The 21,991-nt window shown below is 42.1% G+C and overlaps 1 protein-coding gene across 1 annotated transcript in view; it reads left to right on the forward strand.

Annotated features, from left to right (window-relative positions):
• The first annotated feature begins 936 nt into the window (after positions 1-936).
• The window catches only part of atp9b (ATPase phospholipid transporting 9B), a 33,373-nt gene continuing 12,318 nt past the window's right edge, over positions 937-21,991 (forward strand). The window contains exons 1-15 of the mRNA XM_031585774.2: positions 937-1,078; positions 3,185-3,358; positions 5,666-5,816; positions 6,843-6,956; positions 7,433-7,541; positions 7,649-7,707; positions 9,791-9,842; positions 10,113-10,207; positions 11,457-11,537; positions 12,793-12,868; positions 14,453-14,529; positions 16,135-16,295; positions 16,609-16,751; positions 17,065-17,177; positions 18,992-19,276. Of these exons, the coding sequence (XP_031441634.1) occupies positions 999-1,078; positions 3,185-3,358; positions 5,666-5,816; positions 6,843-6,956; positions 7,433-7,541; positions 7,649-7,707; positions 9,791-9,842; positions 10,113-10,207; positions 11,457-11,537; positions 12,793-12,868; positions 14,453-14,529; positions 16,135-16,295; positions 16,609-16,751; positions 17,065-17,177; positions 18,992-19,276 (1,770 nt within the window). The 5' untranslated portion in view covers positions 937-998. The remainder of the gene's footprint in view (positions 1,079-3,184; positions 3,359-5,665; positions 5,817-6,842; positions 6,957-7,432; positions 7,542-7,648; positions 7,708-9,790; positions 9,843-10,112; positions 10,208-11,456; positions 11,538-12,792; positions 12,869-14,452; positions 14,530-16,134; positions 16,296-16,608; positions 16,752-17,064; positions 17,178-18,991; positions 19,277-21,991) is intronic.

Consider the following 21,991-nt stretch of genomic DNA (forward strand, 5'->3'; position numbering starts at 1 on the left):
AGAGTCTCCTGTCTACTTAAGAGTGAAACTTTTTTCCATAGCCTACATAGGCCTACTTGTCTGATAGCAATATGGCCAGAACGCACAGGAACTATTCATGGTACAGGTCTTTGCTTTTCACTCATATCTTAGAAATGGCAGATTTGTGTTTTCATTTCAATGGAAAGTGTGAAGATTTGAAGTTGGCAGAGTCGTGCTCTGCAGTTTGCACTCACAAGCACACTATTTATACAGTGAATTTGCTTTGTTGATTCATTGACTCGAAGTTGATTGTTGCAATAGTTTGCACGATTTTCCTTAAATAAAAGCAAACTAAATAAAGTGAGAAACATTTGATTTGGCAAATAATTAGTTTGCTAAACCATGTCACACTTGAACCTTTGTAAATATGTATATTTTGTCTTTTATGGACCACAGATAGTCATTTAATTGGCTGAGGATTTCACCAAAGCAATGAAATGAAAATCACAAAAGTGAAATGCTTCTTAAAGTGGGAGCGAGTTGTTAATGGAGGAAATTAATCATTATGATTATAGCCAACAATCATACACCCCTTCAGTGTTCTTCCTAAGACCCCAAGGGGGAAAACTTAACTTTTTCTGACCCTCTAACAGGGCAATTTCAATGCTATAGCCCAGTGATCTTCACAACTGACATCATCAGTAGGCCTAGCTTAGTTCTAGCCTATTAGGCCTACAACGAAAAAACACGGTGGTTCAGATCGAATTAACGATCTTCTTGATCTGGATTATGACATGATTTCTAGATAAAGTAGGCTGACTTGTGAAATCTCTCATATCCTGTGACCTCTAAAAATGGCCAAGATGCCTATCTGCTGCTCAACATTGGGAGTGTTGGCAATACCTTCTAAAAGTCTCTAGTAATAACATGAAACAGAGAGAAACTACATAAGAGTCTGTGAAGTAAAGGCGAACCCGAGTGAAACGTCACTTCTGTGGGACATGCCCTGACGTCATTCCATACACATTGCAGCCAACATGGCTGACAGCATCCCGTTAAACCCAGTGCGGAAAAACTCGAAGAAAATTGCGTATTACAATGCTGGCAGAGCTGCTAGGTACGGGATTTTTGTATTTTCCATTATGTCATATTTATTTCTAACAGTTTTGAGTTATAAGTGTTAACGACTCTTCCTTGTTTTGTGAAACGACGTTTGAATTGAGGATCCTGTGTTAGGTTTCGTAGCCAGCTAGCTGACGTTTGTTTAACTTCAGCTCTTTAGCTAACCTAGGTTTACTAATGTGAGACAAACCTTACCAAGTGTTACTAATGTGAGACAAACCTTATCAACTGTTCAGCAAGCGACATAAGGCCTGGACTACGAGACCCCGAGTTGAGTTTGTTAAAATGAGCAGTCCACTGATTTCGAATCGCTGACAAGCTGGTTGTTTGGTGTAACTTAGCGAGACGACACTGCTGTCACATGATGTTGGCGGTGCTGTAGCATCACGTCTCGATGTTTTGGAGAGGACTCGGCCGTGGGACTAGCCTGGCTGCTTATCGATATTAACTGCTTCCCCATGCTTTTCAGAAGACAAAGACCGTAAACATTCTGTGCCAAAATATTTCCCACCCACACACGCTCTCCTTGTTCACGTAATTGGCCTCAAGTATAATTGTGTGCATTAAACTGACATTGGATAAGTCAGACGTTACAGATGGCTGGTATTAGTAACGGTTCTGAGGTAGTTAGAAAGTAGGAAGCACATGACAAGTCAATGACTCACTCACCGCCTGCTGATCACAACTATTCAACTGGTCATCACTTTCATGTGAAGTGCCATTTCTAGCCTATATAGGTCAGTTGACGTAGTCTGACAGTGCTTCTTCCAGAATGTTAAAGGGTTGTGAATTTGTAGAGAATGTGCAACTGAAACAATAGCTCAGATGATTTCTTTGTTTTGCACACTGCTGAGAAATGAATTTCCATTTCTCTTGTTCTTGTTTAGAATGTGTGGAAGTATGCAGACCTGTTGGACAAAAGCTTTCACATGAACAAGTATAGAAATGGTGGCGGTAACGTTACATCATTGTTACGTCTGGGTGAATGAAAACACAAGATTGTTTGTGAACTATTTAAGTTTGATCTGTAAAATGATGATGATGAAGAAGAAGATGATGATGATGATGATGACAACGATGATTTGTTCTATGGATTGAAAACCCAGTCAGGTGTGTTGTCTAGTATTAGCCTAGAGACAGCTATTGAACATTTATTGAATGCATGTAACGGAATAAGATAGGAAGTTAATCGGATTAGGGCAGTGTGTACAAACTATCCTGGACTGCTGTTCAGGAATTTGTACCTTATCATCATTTCTTATATCTATCAGTGAACATCAGTGTTATTTGACCTTTTGTTATTTCTATTTAAACTAATCTAAACTGATATCTTCCATAATATGTCAGTTTTTCTTCATTGTATTAGACCCAGGCTAATTGTTTGATTTAAATGCAATATGTGACTATTTTTAATGACTCGAACCTTGTGAGATATTGATATAGCCTAATAGATCATTAGAATGTGCTCAGTAGTTAGTGTGAGAAATATTTGTGCCCAATTAAAGTATCTGATGGCCTGTCAGACTCAGAAATAGGTCTTGGGGAAGAAAAAGGGCAAACATCTCTATTGAGGCAATTCAGGCTCTAATTGCTGACATCCAAAACCTCCCCGAACTGAAATATCCAGGGTCTTAGAGCGGCGGGAGAAGGATGAATTTGCCCGTCGCCTGTCTATGGTGCGAGGCGTAACTGATATCCTTCAGGGGACAGCACTTGTCTCGGTATGTCACAGTGCTAGCCTCCGAGAGAGCTGATAGGCCACTGACATGCATGCACAAGAACAGAGTGTTCCGAGGGACCTTCGGTGACCCCCGTTTGGAAATAAAAATGCTTGTTAAAATGTATGCTTTTAAATTTTATTTTACTAGAATGAAACTTTACTAGAAATGTTGATGTTTTTAGCTTTTAGTATGCTTGTGCATTTTAGTGTGCTTTTAGTGTGCTTGTTGGAATTTGGAACTGCTGGTGACGTAGGCCTACCGCCTTAAACTTGGTTCAAAGGCGTTTGGTTTTGATTCGCATGATCATCTGTAGCCTATTTTCAGACAAAACCTAAAATCGTTTGCCCTTCCCTCATTTCACTTCATGTCTCCATCCCCAGGTACCAGGCAGAAGACGAGACCTCAAATCTGGACGAGATGCCCCTGATGATGTCTGAAGAAGGCTTTGAGAACGAGGAGAGCGACTATCACACGCTGCCCCGCGCACGCCTCAGCCAGAGGCGGCGAGGCCTGGGCTGGTTCCTGTGTGGGGGCTGGAAGGTCCTCTGTGGGAGGTAAGGAGGAGGAAACTCTACACCCTCATTGCCCTGTCTGTGGACAGAGACATTTCTCCTGCCTGGTCTGTTAAGTAAAGTTCTGCTTTGACTTAGGCGGGTCAGTGTCAAATGGGGAACCTGACTCTTTCTGAAGCCAGACACTCTGAACTTGTACAAAAAAAGAATTCAATTAAATTCAATTTGATTTATATAGCGCCATAACAATGCAATTGTCTCAAGGCGCTCTACAGAGCCCAGAGCCTGGACCCCCCTATAATCAATAGCTATAACCTCATTTCATGGGTTTGGGGGGAACCGGTACAGTATTGTAGTGCACTATTTTTGTATTATGTAGTAGCATATCAACCACTGTTCTTTGATTATTGAACATATTGTGTTTTAATCATATTTTTTTTTTTTTTTTTAATCTTTTAACCTTATTACTTCTACCACAGCAAAATGTAGTCCATACATGATGCAGCACAAATGTTTGATACTAAAAACGTTTGAACACATTTCTAACTAGTCCTAAATAGCTGCAGTGGAGAGACTGCTATTTTAGGATAATGTGGATTTGATGTCGGTATTTGTTCTGGGTAAATGTCTGCATATGATATGGGTAGATCTGTTATGAATACATCAGCTTTTGAGGTTGTGGCATAGTAGGGTTAAGAATGATCAAGTGAAATTCAGGTTAGAGATCAAATTCATTGCAGAGTTTGGCTGTGCTTATTTGATTAGCTGGAAATTACATTTGAAATGTAAAAGTCTATGTTTATGAGCTCGCGTTAACATGCGTGTGTGGCTGTGTTTGCATATATGTGTGTGATTGCCAGGCCCTCTATGTGGTTTTCTAACGCACCAGTAGCTGTGCATGAAATGGCACACAGTGGGGCTAAGGTCATGTTTTTTTTTTTTGGTCACGCTTCTCACTGCGCTCCAGCAGACACCGAGGGCAAACACCACCCGATCTCAACTAATGATGCGTTCAGTAGGTTTTGGACACACACATTACCTACGCATAGCATGCTAATTGGGTCTGTGTCTACATATTGTAGTGTGTTAAATGAATCTGAATGTCTTTTGCGAGACTTGGATATGGCTCGAGTGGATGGTGTGATTTGCCCTTTTGATTATCAGCAATGCATCTTCCCTGGTAAACTGTATATTGATTTCTGTCCTAATGAACAAATCAGATTTTTCACAGCTGACCAGTCTGATGCTTTCCAGTAATTTTCTGTGTGCTTTGTCGCCGGATTATGAAACCCAAATAATTTATGCCGAGTAACTCTGCTTGTTTAAAAGGGGCCTCTATTCAAACAACATTCATTTGTGTAAATAATCGCTTGTATGAATCGATGGCTTTGGCACCTAGAGAGAGCAGGCTGACAGCACAACTCAAACATGATTATTTTTTTTGGAGAGTTTAAACAATTTATTTTAACGCTATCTTAACCAATAGGCACGAGCGTTTACACTACTGGGAGGCATGGTCGGTGCCTCTGTTGGCAGACAGAGGGCAAAATGATCACTGCAGAAAAAACAAAGAGAACAGAATGGTCGCAGGAAAGAAGCAGTAGTTCACTGTGACCTTTCAGGTGATGAGACTGCCACTGGCCTGAGGAGTAAGTGACATTGAGGGAGTCGGTTGTTGAGTGATGTTGCTTGGTGAAGTTCGTCATTAAAATGGTGTTGTGAAGATTAGTATTTTTGTTGTTCTTGTGTTTATGTTTTACTCCCACCTTTTACGCCTTTTCAACGACTTTTTATTTTCAAGATGCGCTGACTCCATCTGCTGATGATATCTAGATATCCATGAGAGTTGATTCCTCATTGTTTTTGTTGATACCAGCAACCACACCATCCTGTAGGTCAAAACTGGCTATCCACTGAGGCACTGATGGTTGTGGTCTTGGCAACACTTGCAGGGTAGATTTCCTGGCAAAACTAAGGTTGCTTCTTCAAGATCATAAAAGAGCCTAAGACACCAGTTATGAAAAGAGTAGGGGTGGTTACGTGTGTGACTCTTGTTTAGGTAGAATCGCCCCCTTTGCCTTTTTCAGTCTACGCTCCCCGAGTTATGCTCAGTACAACAAGTAGTTGGGTAGCTCCCTGTCTGTTCACTTCCTCACTAGTCAGTCAGTGTGTGATGAGTCAACTCTCTCACAATGGCTGCAGTCACATCAGCCTGGTTGGTGCCACACAGTAGTGTTGATGTGAAGGGTTCATTCACAAATCCATCCATCCTCCCAGCTGCCTGTTAATTCTTTGACTGATTCTTTGACTGTCGATTCAGTGCCTCTCCTCCATCCCCTCTGATTTCAGCTGCTGCGACTGCATCTTTCACTTCTGCTGGCGGAAGAAGGTGCTGAAGGCTCGCACCGTGTGGCTCGGCTGCCCTGAGAAATGCGAGGAGAAACACCCGAAGAACGCCATCAAGAACCAGAAGTACAACCTCTTCACCTTCGTGCCAGGGGTAAGCTGGGCTCTGCTACCCCGCTCGGGCCTAACTACGCTGTCTGAGTGTAGCTTTTGACTTGTGTATGCTGTTTTTAACGCTGTTTTGTTTTTGTTTGTTTTTGTAATCATACGTCATTTTGACATTTATATTTAGGAAGTTAATGAACCAGTTTGGCTACTAGGTTATGTCATTTGATAGTTAAACATCCAAGTGATGATTCAAGGTAGATTTCATTTTCTTTTGTTTTTGTCCTGTATTAGTGTAAGTGAATGATTTGGGGAAAATATTTGTGAAACTTTAATCTCCCAGAAGACTCGGGTTATTTTTAGTTTGACATCGATTCTCCTCTGAGGTGACATTAGCAAGACTGTCCCATCTCCTGTAAAAGGGGATAACCTTTTAGCATAGGTCGTCTATAATGTTAACTCTGTCTTTTTGAGAGAAATATTCTTGTCCATATTGAGCTCGGGCACTCTGTTTTCTCCCCTCCGTCTTGAATTATTGAGCAGCCTCACATTGGCTTTGCAGTGTGCATCTGCCAAAAGGTCACCCGGTTCATTAACTATGAAGTGTCATTGATTCCATCGTCTTTAATCATGTCGCTGTCCCCGTAGACATCACGCTCTTGGGTCGTACAGGCCTCTCATGGTAGAGATCATTGATGAAGTACATTTTTGTAATTTACTTTCTCATCAACCGTCATGCTTTTTTTAAACTCTAACTTTCTCAAACTCTCACTTGGACGTGAATGCAACACAATGAACAGAAAAAAATGTCTCTTTCTCACTTTCTGTGTTGAAAGCTTACAGTCTTTTGTTTACGGGATCTTGCCGTGTGTCTTGTAATGCAGTATTTGAGTTGCTTGAGTTTAGTATTGTTGTGCTGTAACAATATTTCTGAGATGGGTAAACTGCTAGATACTTACCCCTAAAGATCTGACAGATCTGTCACTTTGAAAGGTAGGACCGCATCCATGCAGCAGTTTAATACGGTCCCAGTGTTAATCAGTTAATCATTTGCTCCATTTTGTTCTCTTTGTAGGTTCTCTACCAGCAGTTTAAATTCTTCCTCAACCTGTACTTCCTGGTGGTGGCTTGTTCTCAGTTTGTACCGTCTCTGAAGATTGGGTTTTTGTACACCTACTGGGCCCCATTGGTAATCATGGAACTCATTTCTCCTTATCTTTCTCCCCTATTTCTTCAGGCGGATTATGGCGTGTGTGTGTGTGCGCACGTGTGTGTGTGTGTATGCACGTGTGTGTGTGTGTGTGTGCGCGTGTGTGTGTGTGTTTTGTGTTTGTGTGTGGGCGTGCGTGTGTTTTGCATCCCTGTAGCAACTTTCCCTTTACTATGCCTTCTAATGCTCATTCATTGCTTGGGTCTAGATCTCACAAACCATATTACTGAAATAAAGCAAAAACTATGCCTTCATCAGTATACCACACAAAATAGCCTTCATCAGTATACCATACACTAAAAATAGCCTTCATCAGTATACCATACACTAAAACTATGCCTTCATCAGTATACCATACACTAAAAATAGCCTTCATCATTATACCATACACTAAAAATAGGTTGGAAGATTATTTGGCTCTAAAGCTTTTTGTACTATTTTTCATCATTCTGCAGGGCTTTGTGATGGCAGTAACCATGATGAGGGAGGCGGGGGACGAGGTGCGACGGTACACGAGGGATAAAGAGATGAACTCCCAGCTGTACAGCAAACTCACCATGAGAGGCAATGATCTTTTCTTTCACTTTTCTTCCATTTGAGTGCATGTAACAAAATTCTGGTTGTGCATATCTGTTTTTGCTAAATGCTAACGTATTTATATTTATTTTCAGGTAAAGTCCAAGTGAAAAGTTCAGATATTCAAGTTGGAGACCTCATCATTGTTGAGAAGGTTGGTGTTTGACTCACAGTATGTTAGTACTCACTACTGAAAGCTTGCTTGATGGAAACTGTGTCATCTTAGTACTGGTTATTGATTTCAGTAAATTCAATAAAATTGCGGAAAAAAGTTAATTATCCCTAAAACTGAAACATTTTCCACGCAGAAGCTTCTGAAATAGCACCTGTGCTCTAACAGGTCATTGCTCTTGTTAACTAGATATGTGCTCTAGAAAAACGTAATACAATGAACGTATATGGGCCCTGATGCATCATATTACTCAGACAAGTTGTACCGCTCCATGGCTCGTTCATCTTAACTGTGGTATCAAGGAAGTGACCTTGTTCAATTATTCAGCGGTACAGCTTCTGAAGGACTACTGTTACAGTGGCTCATCACAGTGCAGTCTCTGCTTCTAAACTCATCAGCCATCAGGGCATATGGATGAGCTATCTTATCTGACATCTATACATGTTTCATTAAAAACTTAGTGCCTTTCACCCTCTGTTTAACCATGGGTAATGTATACGTCCATGGATGTTTTGTATCCACTTTGTTGACATGCATACTTATTTGTGTTTTGTAGCGCAGCATGGCCTACATGGCTTGAAAAGACTACATTTTTATAGCCGTATATACCGGTAAATGTTTTTAAAGGGGACCTCTTATGCTCATTTTCAACATTCATAATTTTATTTTTCGGGTCTATTAGAATAGATTTATATGCTGTACAACAGAACACATTAACCCCCCCATGCGCCCAGTGTGTTCTGATTGGGCAGCTCCGTCGGCAATAGCATTGTCATTGGGCAATAAGGGTTGTGTTACAAGATTGCGTCATCATGTATCAGAGGAAAAGGCTGGAATTCCAACAAGGCGTTTCAAGCAGCTGAGAAAGGGGGTTTCTGTGGGGGAGAGTTACTCCCTCTGGGGTGCACTTTGGGCTTTATAACTTTGCAGACCATTAATATGCACAAAAAGCTATTTGACACACTAAAGGAAAGAGGAAAGCCAGAAAAGCACAATAGATCCGCTTTAAATGATCTATTCTTAATAAAATATATAGGGCTGTCAATAGATTAAAAAAAATTAACTAATTAATCGCACATTTTGAAATGAATTAATCGCGATTAAACGTTTGTTTTTCTTCTTAAAACGAAATCTTATAAATTAACGAGTAATCGCTTCATACAGCGTGAATTTTAGACACTGTTGTTTAATTGTATTTTTAATTTTTTTTTTTAAACACAATGGTGCCCCTCGACGGTAAATCGTAAGATCGTTAATGTGCTTTGCATTAAGGTGATAACTTAAAGACGAGCTGCTTCTGTGATAGCTAAATTCAGCTTGACAAATGCTACATACAACTTCAGTTTTGTCGATTGTTCCGTCATTTTGGCTCTTAAACAGAGACTTTCCGCCCAACAATCCCTCAGCTCCCTCCATCTTCAACTACCACAGTGGTTCTCAAACTTTTTCTGTCATTCCCCACTTTGAACAAGGGGGGCTTTTCAAGCCCAACCTGTCCCTCATCGCTCCCATAACATGGTAGGCCAAGCTTAAAATTGTCAATTATTGAAATAACCTCAAGTAAAAACAAATAGCATCTTATTTAGGTCAGCAAATGTATATTGTTTCATGTTGTAGTCTATTGTTGCTATGGACACGCACACATGGACGGATTATGAAACCATTGGTCAGGACGTGTAACAAAATACACCGCTTCCAACCACAAATAAGAGATACATTTAAGCCACTTCTGATATTAACAAATACAAAGTCTAAAAACAATTGACAGCAAGCAAAGTTAATAACAGCAACTTCACGCAGAGGCTCTGGTTTAGGGCCCCCCTGAGCTTAATCGCGGCCGCATTAATCGCATAGATTAACGCGTTAACGCTGACAGCCCTAAAAATATAACTTATTTCTGACCACCTCTATGCATCTGACATCTGACATTTGTGATTCTGGGTGACACATAAACATTGTCACATGATCTGTACATAATAGCTGCAAACATTGTCAGCAGCATATAAGAGGTCTTGACCTCTCCCGCAGATGCTTTTCACAAGCTATGTTATTTTCATCTGAATAGAATCAGAGGATTCCTGCTGATATGGTTTTCCTGAGGACATCAGAGAAAGCAGGTGTGTTTTCAACCATTTTTATGCTATATGCAAAGCATACCATACTAATCTATGACATTTGTTTGACATTCACCCACTCAAAGTTGAACCAAATAATTCTGCCGCCTGTATTGTACCACATTCATCATATGAGCTATCTGGCTCAGATATCAGCCCAGGCTTGAATTTCACTTCATCAGTGTGCTTAATCACTGCCCATAGTGCCTGTTAAGATATTATTACACGCACGTCTCGTGTAAAGCCCTTTCTCATGTTTTTGTGCCCTGCCAGGCTCTTGCTTCATCCGGACCGATCAGCTGGATGGGGAGACGGACTGGAAGCTCAAAGTGGCTGTGGTCTGCACACAGAGACTGCCAGCATTAGGGGTAACTGTTTGTGACCTTTTCAATTGTTTTGTTTTTATTTGTGTGAAGATCTGTCAATAAACAATGAAGTGGTCATAAACAGATGAGTGTGTGACAAATATGGCCAAAACCAGAGGCTCTGGACGGACTACTAGCTGGGGTGGGTTTCCATCTGACTGTTAATGAAGGGGTTATAGTGCTCAAAATTATACTCTCTATCATTTAACGACATTTCACAACAATACTCTGGTCCTTTCACAACGCTTTTGGGAACAAATCCCTGGAATACACCACACTCTACTGACGAAGACTCTGCCTTGTATTCGGAGCGGAATCATGGTCATTGAAAAATCAGAATGAATTACTCAACACTGAATAGTAGCTAGTGGATTAAATTTCTCTTTCTCAACCGGACACTTCTTCTCAATGCGTTCAATGACAACCCATCACTTTAATCAGTGGCGGCCGAAAGCGATCCCTCCTCGACACACACCCCTTACGGCTGTGCTTGGCTGCATCTGAGCACTGGGTCGAGAGTATCTCTGCAACCTGTTTTGTAATGTCACCTGACAATGTGATAACCAGGCAATCAGGGCAAGTGGGATTGACAGTGGAGGGTGAATTCTCTCTTTCTTTCTTTCTCTCTTTCTTTCTTTCTTTCCCTCTCTCTTTCTCTTTTTCTCGCGCTCGCTCTCCCTCTCTTGATATCGGCGAAGATCTGATTCGTGACCCCGGGGCTGCCTTACATGTCTGTGATGACTTTGTAACTCGATGCTGGAGCGAGTCCCACACACACACACACACACACACACACACACACACACAGAGAGAGTATGGACTGTCTGAGAACTAGCCCAGTGTCCTCTGCAAATGAACGCTTCGACAAGTCATTTAGTCATGGCTGCCCGAGGTTGCATGGAGCAGGCAGGGTTTCCAGTGCCCCTCCTGACAGTGCTCAGTCCTCCACTGCAGTCCTTATTTCCCGCCAGGCATATTCCTCCACCTGTCATTTTTTGACACAATTCAATAATGTTTGAAGAAGGCTGAGGGCGTTGAGTTATGTACTTGAATAGATACAGTTGTTAATCAACTCATATATGTGATTGCTTATATTGAGTTGTAGCTTATGATATATGGGGGAACCTATGAAGATGTCCTGTCCTGTCCTGTCCAAGAGAAAGAGTAACTCTTCCCCCCTCTTACCCTCTTAAGCTCCCTTATATTCTGTGATTTTGATTAACATTCTCCCCCCCCCCCCCCCCCCCCACAGGACCTCTTCTCCGTCAATGCCTATGTCTATGCCCAGAAGCCCCTGCTGGACATCCACAGCTTCGAGGGCAACTTCACGAGGGTATGTGGCTGCCATGAACACTGTTAAGTAGAACAGCAAATGCATGTGGATAAGCTTTCAGTAAAATGGAAAATAAAACCGCTCCGGGAAGACGTGAGCATAACCTTGCCAGACATCATGTTGTGAGTGGCCCAGTTAGTGGGTCTGAAAAGTAGCACATGACATAAGGACAGGAGTACAATTTAATAGTCAAGCTCAGCTTTGCATTTCATCCAACCAGTGGCTTTTCCTGGTCATACTTCTTCATGCATATGCCGTGGGTAGTGGGCTCTTTTGAAGACGCCTCGCTTTTACTGGGATTAAAAAAAAAAGTATTAGTAGCAGATAAGCACAGTGACACAAACACTCAGAGCATCTACACACAAAGGGTGTCTTTGTGTAGTTCCTTTACTCTTGGCCACACACAGGTCCAGGCTAGAGCGACCTCACTGACTCGCACTCCAGCCCACTGCTCTGTTTGATGCAGCTGACGCAGTGCAGAGATCCCAAAGCAACCTGAACAAGTCCAAACAGCAAAGAAGTTACATACATTTTAATAAGGAATTGCACAGATTTGGTTATATATCCTACAACTGAGGTATTACAGAATGTCAAGTCAGATTTAAAAAAAAAAATGAGTCTTTGAAAATTATTTTGAAGACAAATGACACCCTGTCCAGACTTCAGTCTTACACAACAATGTCCCAGTGTAACACAGTTAGATTGTTTGACCTTTTTAATTTTCCATACTCGCAGTGCTGCTCGGACAGATGGACAGGAAGATGCGGATGCTGAGGTGGCATAGTTATCATATCAGACGAGCAATTTGAGCAGTAACCCAACCCCGACCTGTACACCTGACGCAAGCCTTTCGCTTCGGGTTTAACCTTGTTAACAGAGGTCAAACATGAATATTACCCAGAGTACAAGAGGCTTTTAGACGATGTCGATTTGACAAAATGTGAAAAGGGGAAAACTTGGTCATGATTTCCCTCAGGGATATACCAACTGCTGTTCCAATAGTTGTCCACATTTATAACACCTTGCGTGGTCAAGAAATGGAATCATCTGGAAGCATCTTAAAGAATGACATCTTATTAATCAGGGCTAGTGACCTTAGTTTGGATGTGTCATACTCAACTAGTTCAACTAACGTTACAACTATACCACTGGACACCAGGGGTTTCTAGATTCTTCTACCCACTTGCGGACACAGACCGCAGGTAGCCTCTGATGTTACTGAGCACTGAGCGAGGTGGTTTTTGATCCCCTGCAGGAGGACTGCGACCCATCTATCCACGAGAGCCTGAGCATTGAGAACACCCTGTGGGCCAGCACTGTGGTGGCGTCAGGTGAGCCGCCCGCCCTCTCCTCTCCTCTTCTCTCCTCTCCTCTCCTCTCCTCTCCTCTCCTCTCCTCTCCTCTCCTCCGGCTTCATCACTGAGTGTTACGTCATTAAAGGCGTGCAAAGAGAGGGAAAGGGCTTTTATTCTGCCATTCCGTGTAAACTGATCACAATTATTTATTTCTACGTGTCATGAATGAAAATGGCTGATACAGTAGAGTGCCGTAGATCTATGACATTGAGTACGTTTTATATCTGATACATTCCAGCTGATGGAGGATATATAAAAGTATATTGCATAAATAAACTAATCCCTGTCTTGTTTGAATAGCTGTTTAACAGTCCCCAAAGGAGCCTTCGTCCCATACCCCTAAACAGTTCTGATTTTACCTTGTCTTGTACCAATTTGTGGTGGTGTAATACCCTCATCATCCTCCATTATCATCACAATCCTCCAGATGAGGGCAGACAGAAGTGAAGTTGATGATGATGAGTTAATAGGCTGCCTGAGTATTTGGGCTTTGCTCTGGCTAGCATCTCCCAGAGGAGCTGATCTGTGGGCAGTCCCTCAGTCACTGGTGTCCTCTGGCTTGCCGTGGTTAATTGTAGGCAGGCGCAGAGTAACCTGATCCTGGATCAGGTCTCAGGGTGGGCTCCTGGTGAGGGAGCACTCTCCCTCCAGCGCTGTGGCTGGTGGGTCGGCAGAGCATCGATCTGCGGTGGCCCGGCCGCTCTGTCCCCCATGAGACCCAGAGTCTCCGTGCTCACCTCTCACCCCATGACCTGACCTTGACCAGAGGAGTTTAACAGAGCGTGTCCCACAAATAGACCAATAAACACACACATATTGATTTGATCCTATATATCACCCTTTGCCTATAGATGCTATTAATCACCTATTTATTAGAACAAGCTGAAGTTTTCAGTTAAATAATTGTAGCCTGGTCATAGTATACTGTCTGTGGTGAGAAATTAGTTTCTTTGTTTGGTCTAGTCAGTCTTACATCGAATCTTGACATCACTCATATGAAGTCCAGCCAGTATTAGCTCTTAATAAAGTAGACAGCGTTAATCCTGCACTTAAGTTTGGCGATGTACTTAAGGCCTCAAAGCAATAGAGCTTATCTCTACTGTGCCTCCACATTGTGTTTACTGACACAGTATAGCGTATAGCTAATAACATTATACCAGGCTAATTTTAGCCCTTCTGTTTTCAACCCAAATCCCTTGGAAGGTAGTAACCCTTCTCTGTGCCATTAGATCTTTCTATTAGTGTATCGATTCCTCCTCAGACTTTAAGTAGTCTTCTCTTTTCTCACTAAAGCCTGCTTAATATTAATGCACATCCTTAGGAACGAGTTCCCATTAATTAAAGAGCCCATGAAGGTTGGCTAATATTGATTGGGCTTAATTATATGGGAGCTGAGATCATCCACATCTATCCTGCATAACCTTCATGTTGACTGGGCCTCCATGTACCTTATTTGGTTGGGTATGGCCTATTTGAATGGGACAGTGATGTTGGGAGAGGGTAAGACATCAACAGCAGGCTGTGACTTAATCTGCCTTAATCTCTCTTCTGATTGGCCAGGCACTGTGATCGGGGTGGTGATCTACACCGGCAAGGAGACCAGAAGTGTGTTGAACACCTCCCAGTCCAAGAATAAGGTGTGTGTCTGTGTGTTTGTGTGTGTGTGTGTGTGTGTGTGTGTGTGTGTGATCCATGTTTGTATTCTCTCCACTTTTGGTGTACAGTGCACTTCACCATACTGAGTTGTATATGCGCTAATTTCCTGTGTGTTTACATTATGATAAATCACTGGTCCTCAAAATGTACCAGCCATTCATTTGAACTGCTAGTTGTAATGCGCCTGTCATTTTAATTATTTTGACTCAAGACATTTAATGCTGTGTGTTGTTGAGAAGTGGCCGTCTAAGAGCAAATTCTACAGCTTTGGAAGGCTGAAGGGAACTCAATATTTCAGGGGCAGATGATGTCAGAAGTGCCAATACCCAGCGGGTTAGGAAGGTGTAAAAGTCAATACGACATGAGAGTATTTTATTTCCGTCTCTCCTCTCCTGTTTTTTTTGTCCAGGAGTAATTTGTTCTGACATTCCCTGCTCAGCACTACACCACACACCATGCTTAATCTTGTAGATTTACTGTTGGCAGATTTGATTAGATTGGTGATATCTAAGTTTTATCTTTTTTTTTAAGACATAGCTAGTGGCCTTAAAGTAGCTGTTGACCAGTAATCAACAAAGAACTTTAGCAAGTTAGTAGTGTGTTTTTAACTGATGTGTGATTTTTGGCTTGTATGGCTTGCCGTATCACACCAGCAAAAACAAATCAGAAGGTCTTTTTTTTTTTTAACAAATATGGTGAAATGTGCTTCATTTATAAACACGCACACGCACACGCACACGCACACACACACACACACACACACACACACAAACATACATATTCAGAACCTGAGAAACCTGACTAAATCAGTCTTTTCACCTCAAACCGGGTGAGGTTGAATGGGCTGAAATTCACCCTGTGTGCACTCTGATACCATCAGCAGTTTGAAGTAATTGAGTCCTCCTCTTTCCTTACTCTCAGGCCTGAGGATTAAATGGCTTTATACAATCTCAGATGAGTGTGTGCCGGGGTTAAAAACCTCAGAAGTGCATTGTTTCTCCAGAGAAATGCCTCCCCTTGTTGTTATGTATGGGCTGTGACTTCTTTACACCAGCCTCATTGAAATCCCAACATTGCACACCATTTTACCCACTAGTTAAGGCACAGAAACGCATTGTTAGCAGAAACAGCCCTGAGGGGATCTGTGTCCTTAAATCTAATCCCACATATTTTGAATGAATTTGAATGAACACATGAATTTTCCATTTTAACGGTGATCTGTTTAATATTCTCTCATCAAAGCTTTGTGTTCACAAAGTGCATTGGGTCTCCATGTTTTTCACAATACCTGTTTTGCTGTTTTTCCATGCTTTTTTCTAGCTTTCTTTCTCTCTCTCTCAATTCAATTCAATTCAATTCAAATTCAATTCAATTCAATTCAAAAAGGCTTTATTGGCATGACTGCATACAATACAACGTTGCCAAAGCATGTTTACATAAAATGTACAAGCACAATTAACATAAATCTCTCTCTCTCTCTCTCTCCGTGAGTTCTGTGTTGTATCCATGCTGTCTTCAGACACTGGGTATGGATAAGTGTTGATGGTACTTTTAAAACTAACGGCAGTAACTGTGTGTTTTTACAGGTGGGGATGCTTGACCTGGAGCTGAACCGCCTCACCAAGGCCCTCTTCCTGGCACAGGTGGTGCTCTCTGTCGTCATGATTGCACTGCAGGGCTTCGTCGGACCCTGGTTTCGTAACCTGTTTCGTTTTGTGGTGCTCTTCTCCTACATCATTCCTATCAGGTAGAACATGCCAGCTGTAATCTATACACTGATGTTTTAGCACACTAGAATTCTTCCTGGAATTCCTAAAATGATTAATTCGTTTTATTATTGTAGAATTGAATTATTGAGAAAATTAGATATATATGAATAATTACATTTCTTGAGAGATTTTCAACTTCACTTTTTATGTGAGAGCTTTTGATCTGTCATAGTTTTAGTACATGTTACTTATCGAATGCAAATGATGATATCGTAAACTGACTGGGCTGATCTGCCGGTGCTCTGCGCATGTCCGTGTCTCCTGACTCTCCACTTGCTGGTGATACCCCAGCTTGCGAGTGAACCTGGATATGGGGAAGTCTGCGTATGGTTGGATGATCATGAAGGACGAGAACATCCCAGGGACGGTGGTGAGGACCAGCACCATCCCAGAGGAGCTTGGCCGCCTCGTCTACCTACTGACCGACAAAACAGGTGGGAGAGCTTCCACTGCTCTGACGAATGAAATGCAGCACTGTTCGTTACTGATAACAATGAATCATTTTACTGATTAACTTTTATGGCCATATGCGATGTGATATTGCAATTCTTTTTTTTCTTTTTTTTCAAACGTTATTTAACAATATGTCAAGCCTGGACAAGCAGTAGCAGTAGTTTCAGTAGTGGTTTGATGTTTATTCAACCAACATAATTTTTTTTAAAGCCTCATTCTTTCAGTTCATAATAAATGTGGTCAATGTATGCCAGTGAATACCAATATAACCTGTGCTCTTGCGGGTCCTGTTAGGCACTTTGACTCAGAATGAGATGATCTTCAAACGGTTGCACCTGGGTACTGTATCTTATGGGACAGACACAATGGACGAAATCCAAAACCACATCATTCAGACCTACGCTCCGGTAAGCCCTGCTGGTGAAGTTTAGTCCTTCAGGTGATCATTATCAAACACTCACCTCTTTTAAACCTTCTATACAATTCTTTAAAACGTGTTCCTATTGAAACACATTCAGATCATAGGCATCTAGTGTCTAACTTAAAACATTGCACATTTATGAGAGTACTTATTTTTGTCGCAACAAATTGGATGGCCTTTCCAGGTTAACAGGCATAGTCGCCTGTTTTTGGGCTACTGCTAATTCAAGCAGGCAAGTGCCTTAGCACAGCTTAGTGACAGTGTGCTAGTTTTTTTCTTTTTCATATCTACTTTTTTACAAGCTCCTATATCACTCCCATCTCAAAACAAATAAACTACCACTTCACTCAGAATGAAAAAAAAAATCCATCGTAACCTCTGAGTGTATAGGACTGCAGGGCTTTTTTTCTCCCCCTCTCTTTTTATTTTCAGTGACAAGGGACATATGCGATTAGATCGGTGTGAAATTGAATTACGCGTGCATCAATAAGCACTGTCATTTGGAGAAATGAATAAGTTTAGTTCGGTTTGAACAGAGCCGTGGATAATAGATTTAGCGATATAGTCGGGTCAAACCGTTCAAATGGGGGGGGGGGGGAGAAGAAATCGACGATGAAGGCAAATAACAGAACAGAGGTGTGGGATCATAGTGGTGAAACGGGGCCAATGCTGCACTTCACAGCCGACTGCCCTGCATGAGTTGTTTGTCAATGACAAATCAAAGTGGTATGTTTAACTATTCAGTTGTAATGTGCCCTAGCCTTTCATAGCAGAAGATCTGGGCTAACTATGACGGATGATCATGTTGGAGTTCATGATGATCAATGTGGAGTGTTGGAGCCAATTATAGCGTGTTACTTTTTTTGTTATGCACAAACAAAAAAGTGCATCTTTTGTGCGCTGAACAGTTCAGGGTGCAGTTGTGCAGTGCATTTTATACAACAGATGCGTGGCATGTAGGGCTCAATAAAACACACACACACACACACACACACACACACACACACACACACACACAGACATCATGTTAAAACTAATGTTAGTCCTATTCACCCAAAACCACTCTGTTTACCTTGGAAGAAAAGAATAGTTCAAAAGTGAAAGGCAGGGAAAACCTGCTATTCTCCTCTCCTCCTCCTCCTCCTCCTCCTCCTCCTCTCCCAGGGAAAGTGATGTGATGGCTGTGCTCTTGAAAGGCCGTAATCAGTGTTTACAGGAAACCGCACCCCATTGTGTGAGTGTGTTTGGAAGTCAAGGATGCTAAACATGGAGGGACACAGCAGAGCCTTCTTCCTGAGCGCTTTGCGCCGCAATGAAGGCTTGCATTGTTTCAGCAGATGTGCTCCCATCAGGAGGCCAACTTCTGACCTGTGGATTACTAGCATCATGCTAACAACAGAGATAAAGGCACACAGATTACAAAAACAACAATCTGAGCTTTATGAATGGTTTTATCTAGTATTAAATGCTGATAGTGTATTCATACGTACAACCTTTGAATGCCAGCTGGTGATTTTTTTTTTTTTATTATTATTTGGTGGGGTTACTTTGGCCTTGTGTCAAAAGTAAATAAATAAACAGATATAGTTTTAATATACAGTAGTAATGTGCAGAAGAAGAGACGTTTCCTCTACCGGTGATACACCAGGTGCATTGCAGTTAAAGGACAGCACAGTGGAAACAAACCAAGTTCCCCCATGTATTATGAACTGAGGTAGAGTAGTGTTCTTGGATCAGGCGCTCCCTTTCAGATTGTGATTGTGTGTCTGACCTCTGCTCTTGGTCCTGTTCCATCTCCAGCAGCCCAGTGGCGGTGGCAGTAGTGGGACCAGTGGAGGCGGCAGCACCACCTCGGCTTCTGGTTCCACCCCGCCACGCGGCAAGGCCCAGCAGCCGGCGGCGCCCAAGGTCCGCAAGAGCGTGAGCAGCCGCATCCATGAGGCGGTGAAGGCCATTGCGCTGTGCCACAACGTCACGCCCGTCTACGAGTCCCGCGCCGGTGCCAATGGCGATGCGGAGGCCGCAGAGGCCGACCAAGACTACAGCGATGACAACCGCACCTACCAGGCCTCCAGCCCGGATGAGGTGAGAGGCTGTGGCAACATCAATACACACACAGGGAGACCCAACACATATAACACAAATGTAAAAGAACTTAGAAAGTAGACAATGCAGGGAAGATGTACACACACAGAAGTGTCTTAAGTCTCTAAAAGTGGCTTTATAAGTTAAAATAACTAAAGTTGAGTGTACTATAAAGAATATCCGAGGTACAGAGAAGCACATGCAACAGCCCCTCTGAAATGTGTTATTGGTGTATGTGTCCAAAACAATCATCAAATAACATAGGCGCCAACATACATTATTAATAGAACCGAAATGCAGTGAGTTTGTATTTTCAATCCACGTGGAAAGTGCTGATTTGTGACATTCCTGCATCAGGGGTTTTCCTTCTTCAGGTCTAGCTCTCTGTAGAATCGGTTTCTTCAGAATAGTTTGTCTGTAGTGTCACTGCTTGGCTGGGGGAATGCAGCATTTTTCCCAAGCTGGATGGTAATAAATGCCAGATCCGAAGGGGAGAGAGTGACATAAATTCAGAGATGAAAAAGACCTACAGGCATTATTCATCTGAAGATATCAGTCATGACATCTAGATTACCAGTTTTTCTGTTCGAAGTAATGGACATTACAGCTTGCAGTCATAGTGGTTTGCTGTTGTGGCATTTATACATTCCAACAGAAGTTCAAATACAAATTATCTATCTAGAAATGGAAAAATACGATTATAAATGCTCACACAGAATTAATCCAATCAGGATAAGTTTTTTTTTTAAAGAATTGACTCAGAATTGACATTTTCAAAGCATTTATTATTTCCTGGAGTGGTCAGTTTAATGACTTCTACTGTATAGGGATGGATCAATACATCAATTGAATACAGTGATGTTGAAGGACATGTTGTACTGTTGCCATTGTTTTGGGTAGAGCCTGCTTATCCCCTATGTTCCCTCCTCTCCATGAGCTTGATATCTGCCCCAGTCTCTGACCCACACATAGACAACCCCTTCTGTTGTCCAGGTCATGTCATTGATAATCATTCCCAATCAATTCTTCATGAAAAGATTCATCAATTAACTTTTTTTTTTTGCAATGGAATCCAACTGTCCCTGACTTGAAGTCAATAACATAATTTTCTCATAATGTCATGCCAAGAACATCATGACATTGAGTTTGGTCATTCTTGACTCGCATCATTGTGCTCAAACAGCAGCGGCCACATCCGCTGTGCCGCTGAGATGACGGACAGCCTTTATGAATCCCAGCTGTCTGACTCATAAAAGAAGGTTCAGTGTGCTCACGAATAGACGAGTGAGTCACTGACCATCACTGTCTTAACTGACGGCATGGTAAATTATGTTGACCAGGGGGCTGGAGTAACTGGAAGTCAAAGTCAAGGCTCACTTGCGTATGCAGTTGATGGAAGTGACATCTTTACAGGGCCAGTCATTTAATGAGGGTATGTCTTCCTCTGTTCTGTGTAGCACAGTCCAGTGGCACTCATGGCAGAGGAGGCAGGGCGCTCATGACTTAAACTGCTGCTCTGGGGTCAGTATCTGTGGCTGAGGCTGTGTGAAGAGAGACAAAAGTGCTGATCCTAGATCTGCCTTGTGGAGCAGATGCTGCTGCGGTCACGGGGTATAAATCACCCGCGGGAGTCAAAGGTCAGGAAGTACCAATTTGTAGGTCAGAACTGTAAAACACTCCCTCAAAGAGCAGATGGAGAGGGAACATGCAGGGAACCGGATAGAATGCGCTGGAACGGTCCGAAGGGACAGAGAACTCCCGTGGAGAATATGAAGGGAAGAGAGAGAGAAAAGAACAAGGAAAGAATTTGTCTGCTGTAGTAGGAGAACTTTAGGAGTCTTTTAACTCTGAGCATAGAGTTTTATACCAAGTCACAGTGGTCTTTACCTCAAACAAATGAGATTCACATCACATGAGATTGAGATCCACGTAACAATTTTTTGTTTTCATATGTTTTGCTAGCCTGGTTTCATATAGCCCGAAACTGTTTCATAGATTGGAATGTCAGCTTTATGTTACTTTAATATGAAGCTATTAAATTCTAAATCCCATTGGTAAAACTGGCTATTACCCCTGGCTGAATTTATTGTGTGTAAATCCTTTTGCTAACATTAAAAAAAAAAAAAAAAAAACGCTGCGTGAATTCCAAACACCACATCTTCCTGTTCCCTGTAGAACAGCTTGTGGTGTGGTCCACACAATAAGTCAGCTCGAGTCCCGGTCCCTGTGCCTCTCTGGGAGGATTCATTTGGGTGGGAATGTGGAGGTTTCCCCTATTCCTCTCTCAGGACGTGCACTTGAGGCGCAGCCAAGATTCTGCAGAGCACGGCTATCTGACTTGAAGGCTCCATCTGTAATTTCTGCAGTCCCCGCAATTTTAATTTGCTGGACATAAAAAAACTTAAAAAACAAAAAAAGTCCATGAGGAGGGATTCAGTCTCCTCACCATGGCTGGCAGTGAGCTTTTCCTGAGGTTCCACTCTTGAGGTGGGAGGATGGTTACATTGAGGAACATATTCATTCATTTCTATAGAAACCATTATTATCGCAATCATTTCATCCAAATACATCTTCTCCTTGTCATTTTTTTTTTTACATTACGTTTTGACAAAATTTGTTTTTCTTTTCTACATTTTCTCCAATACTAACAAACTGACAAATATATATATGGATTTCCAATTACTCCACAAAATAATGGCGGGGAGGTCTGTCTCT

Source organism: Clupea harengus, chromosome 19, assembly GCF_900700415.2.
Source record: "Clupea harengus chromosome 19, Ch_v2.0.2, whole genome shotgun sequence".
Classification (NCBI taxonomy): domain Eukaryota; kingdom Metazoa; phylum Chordata; class Actinopteri; order Clupeiformes; family Clupeidae; genus Clupea; species Clupea harengus.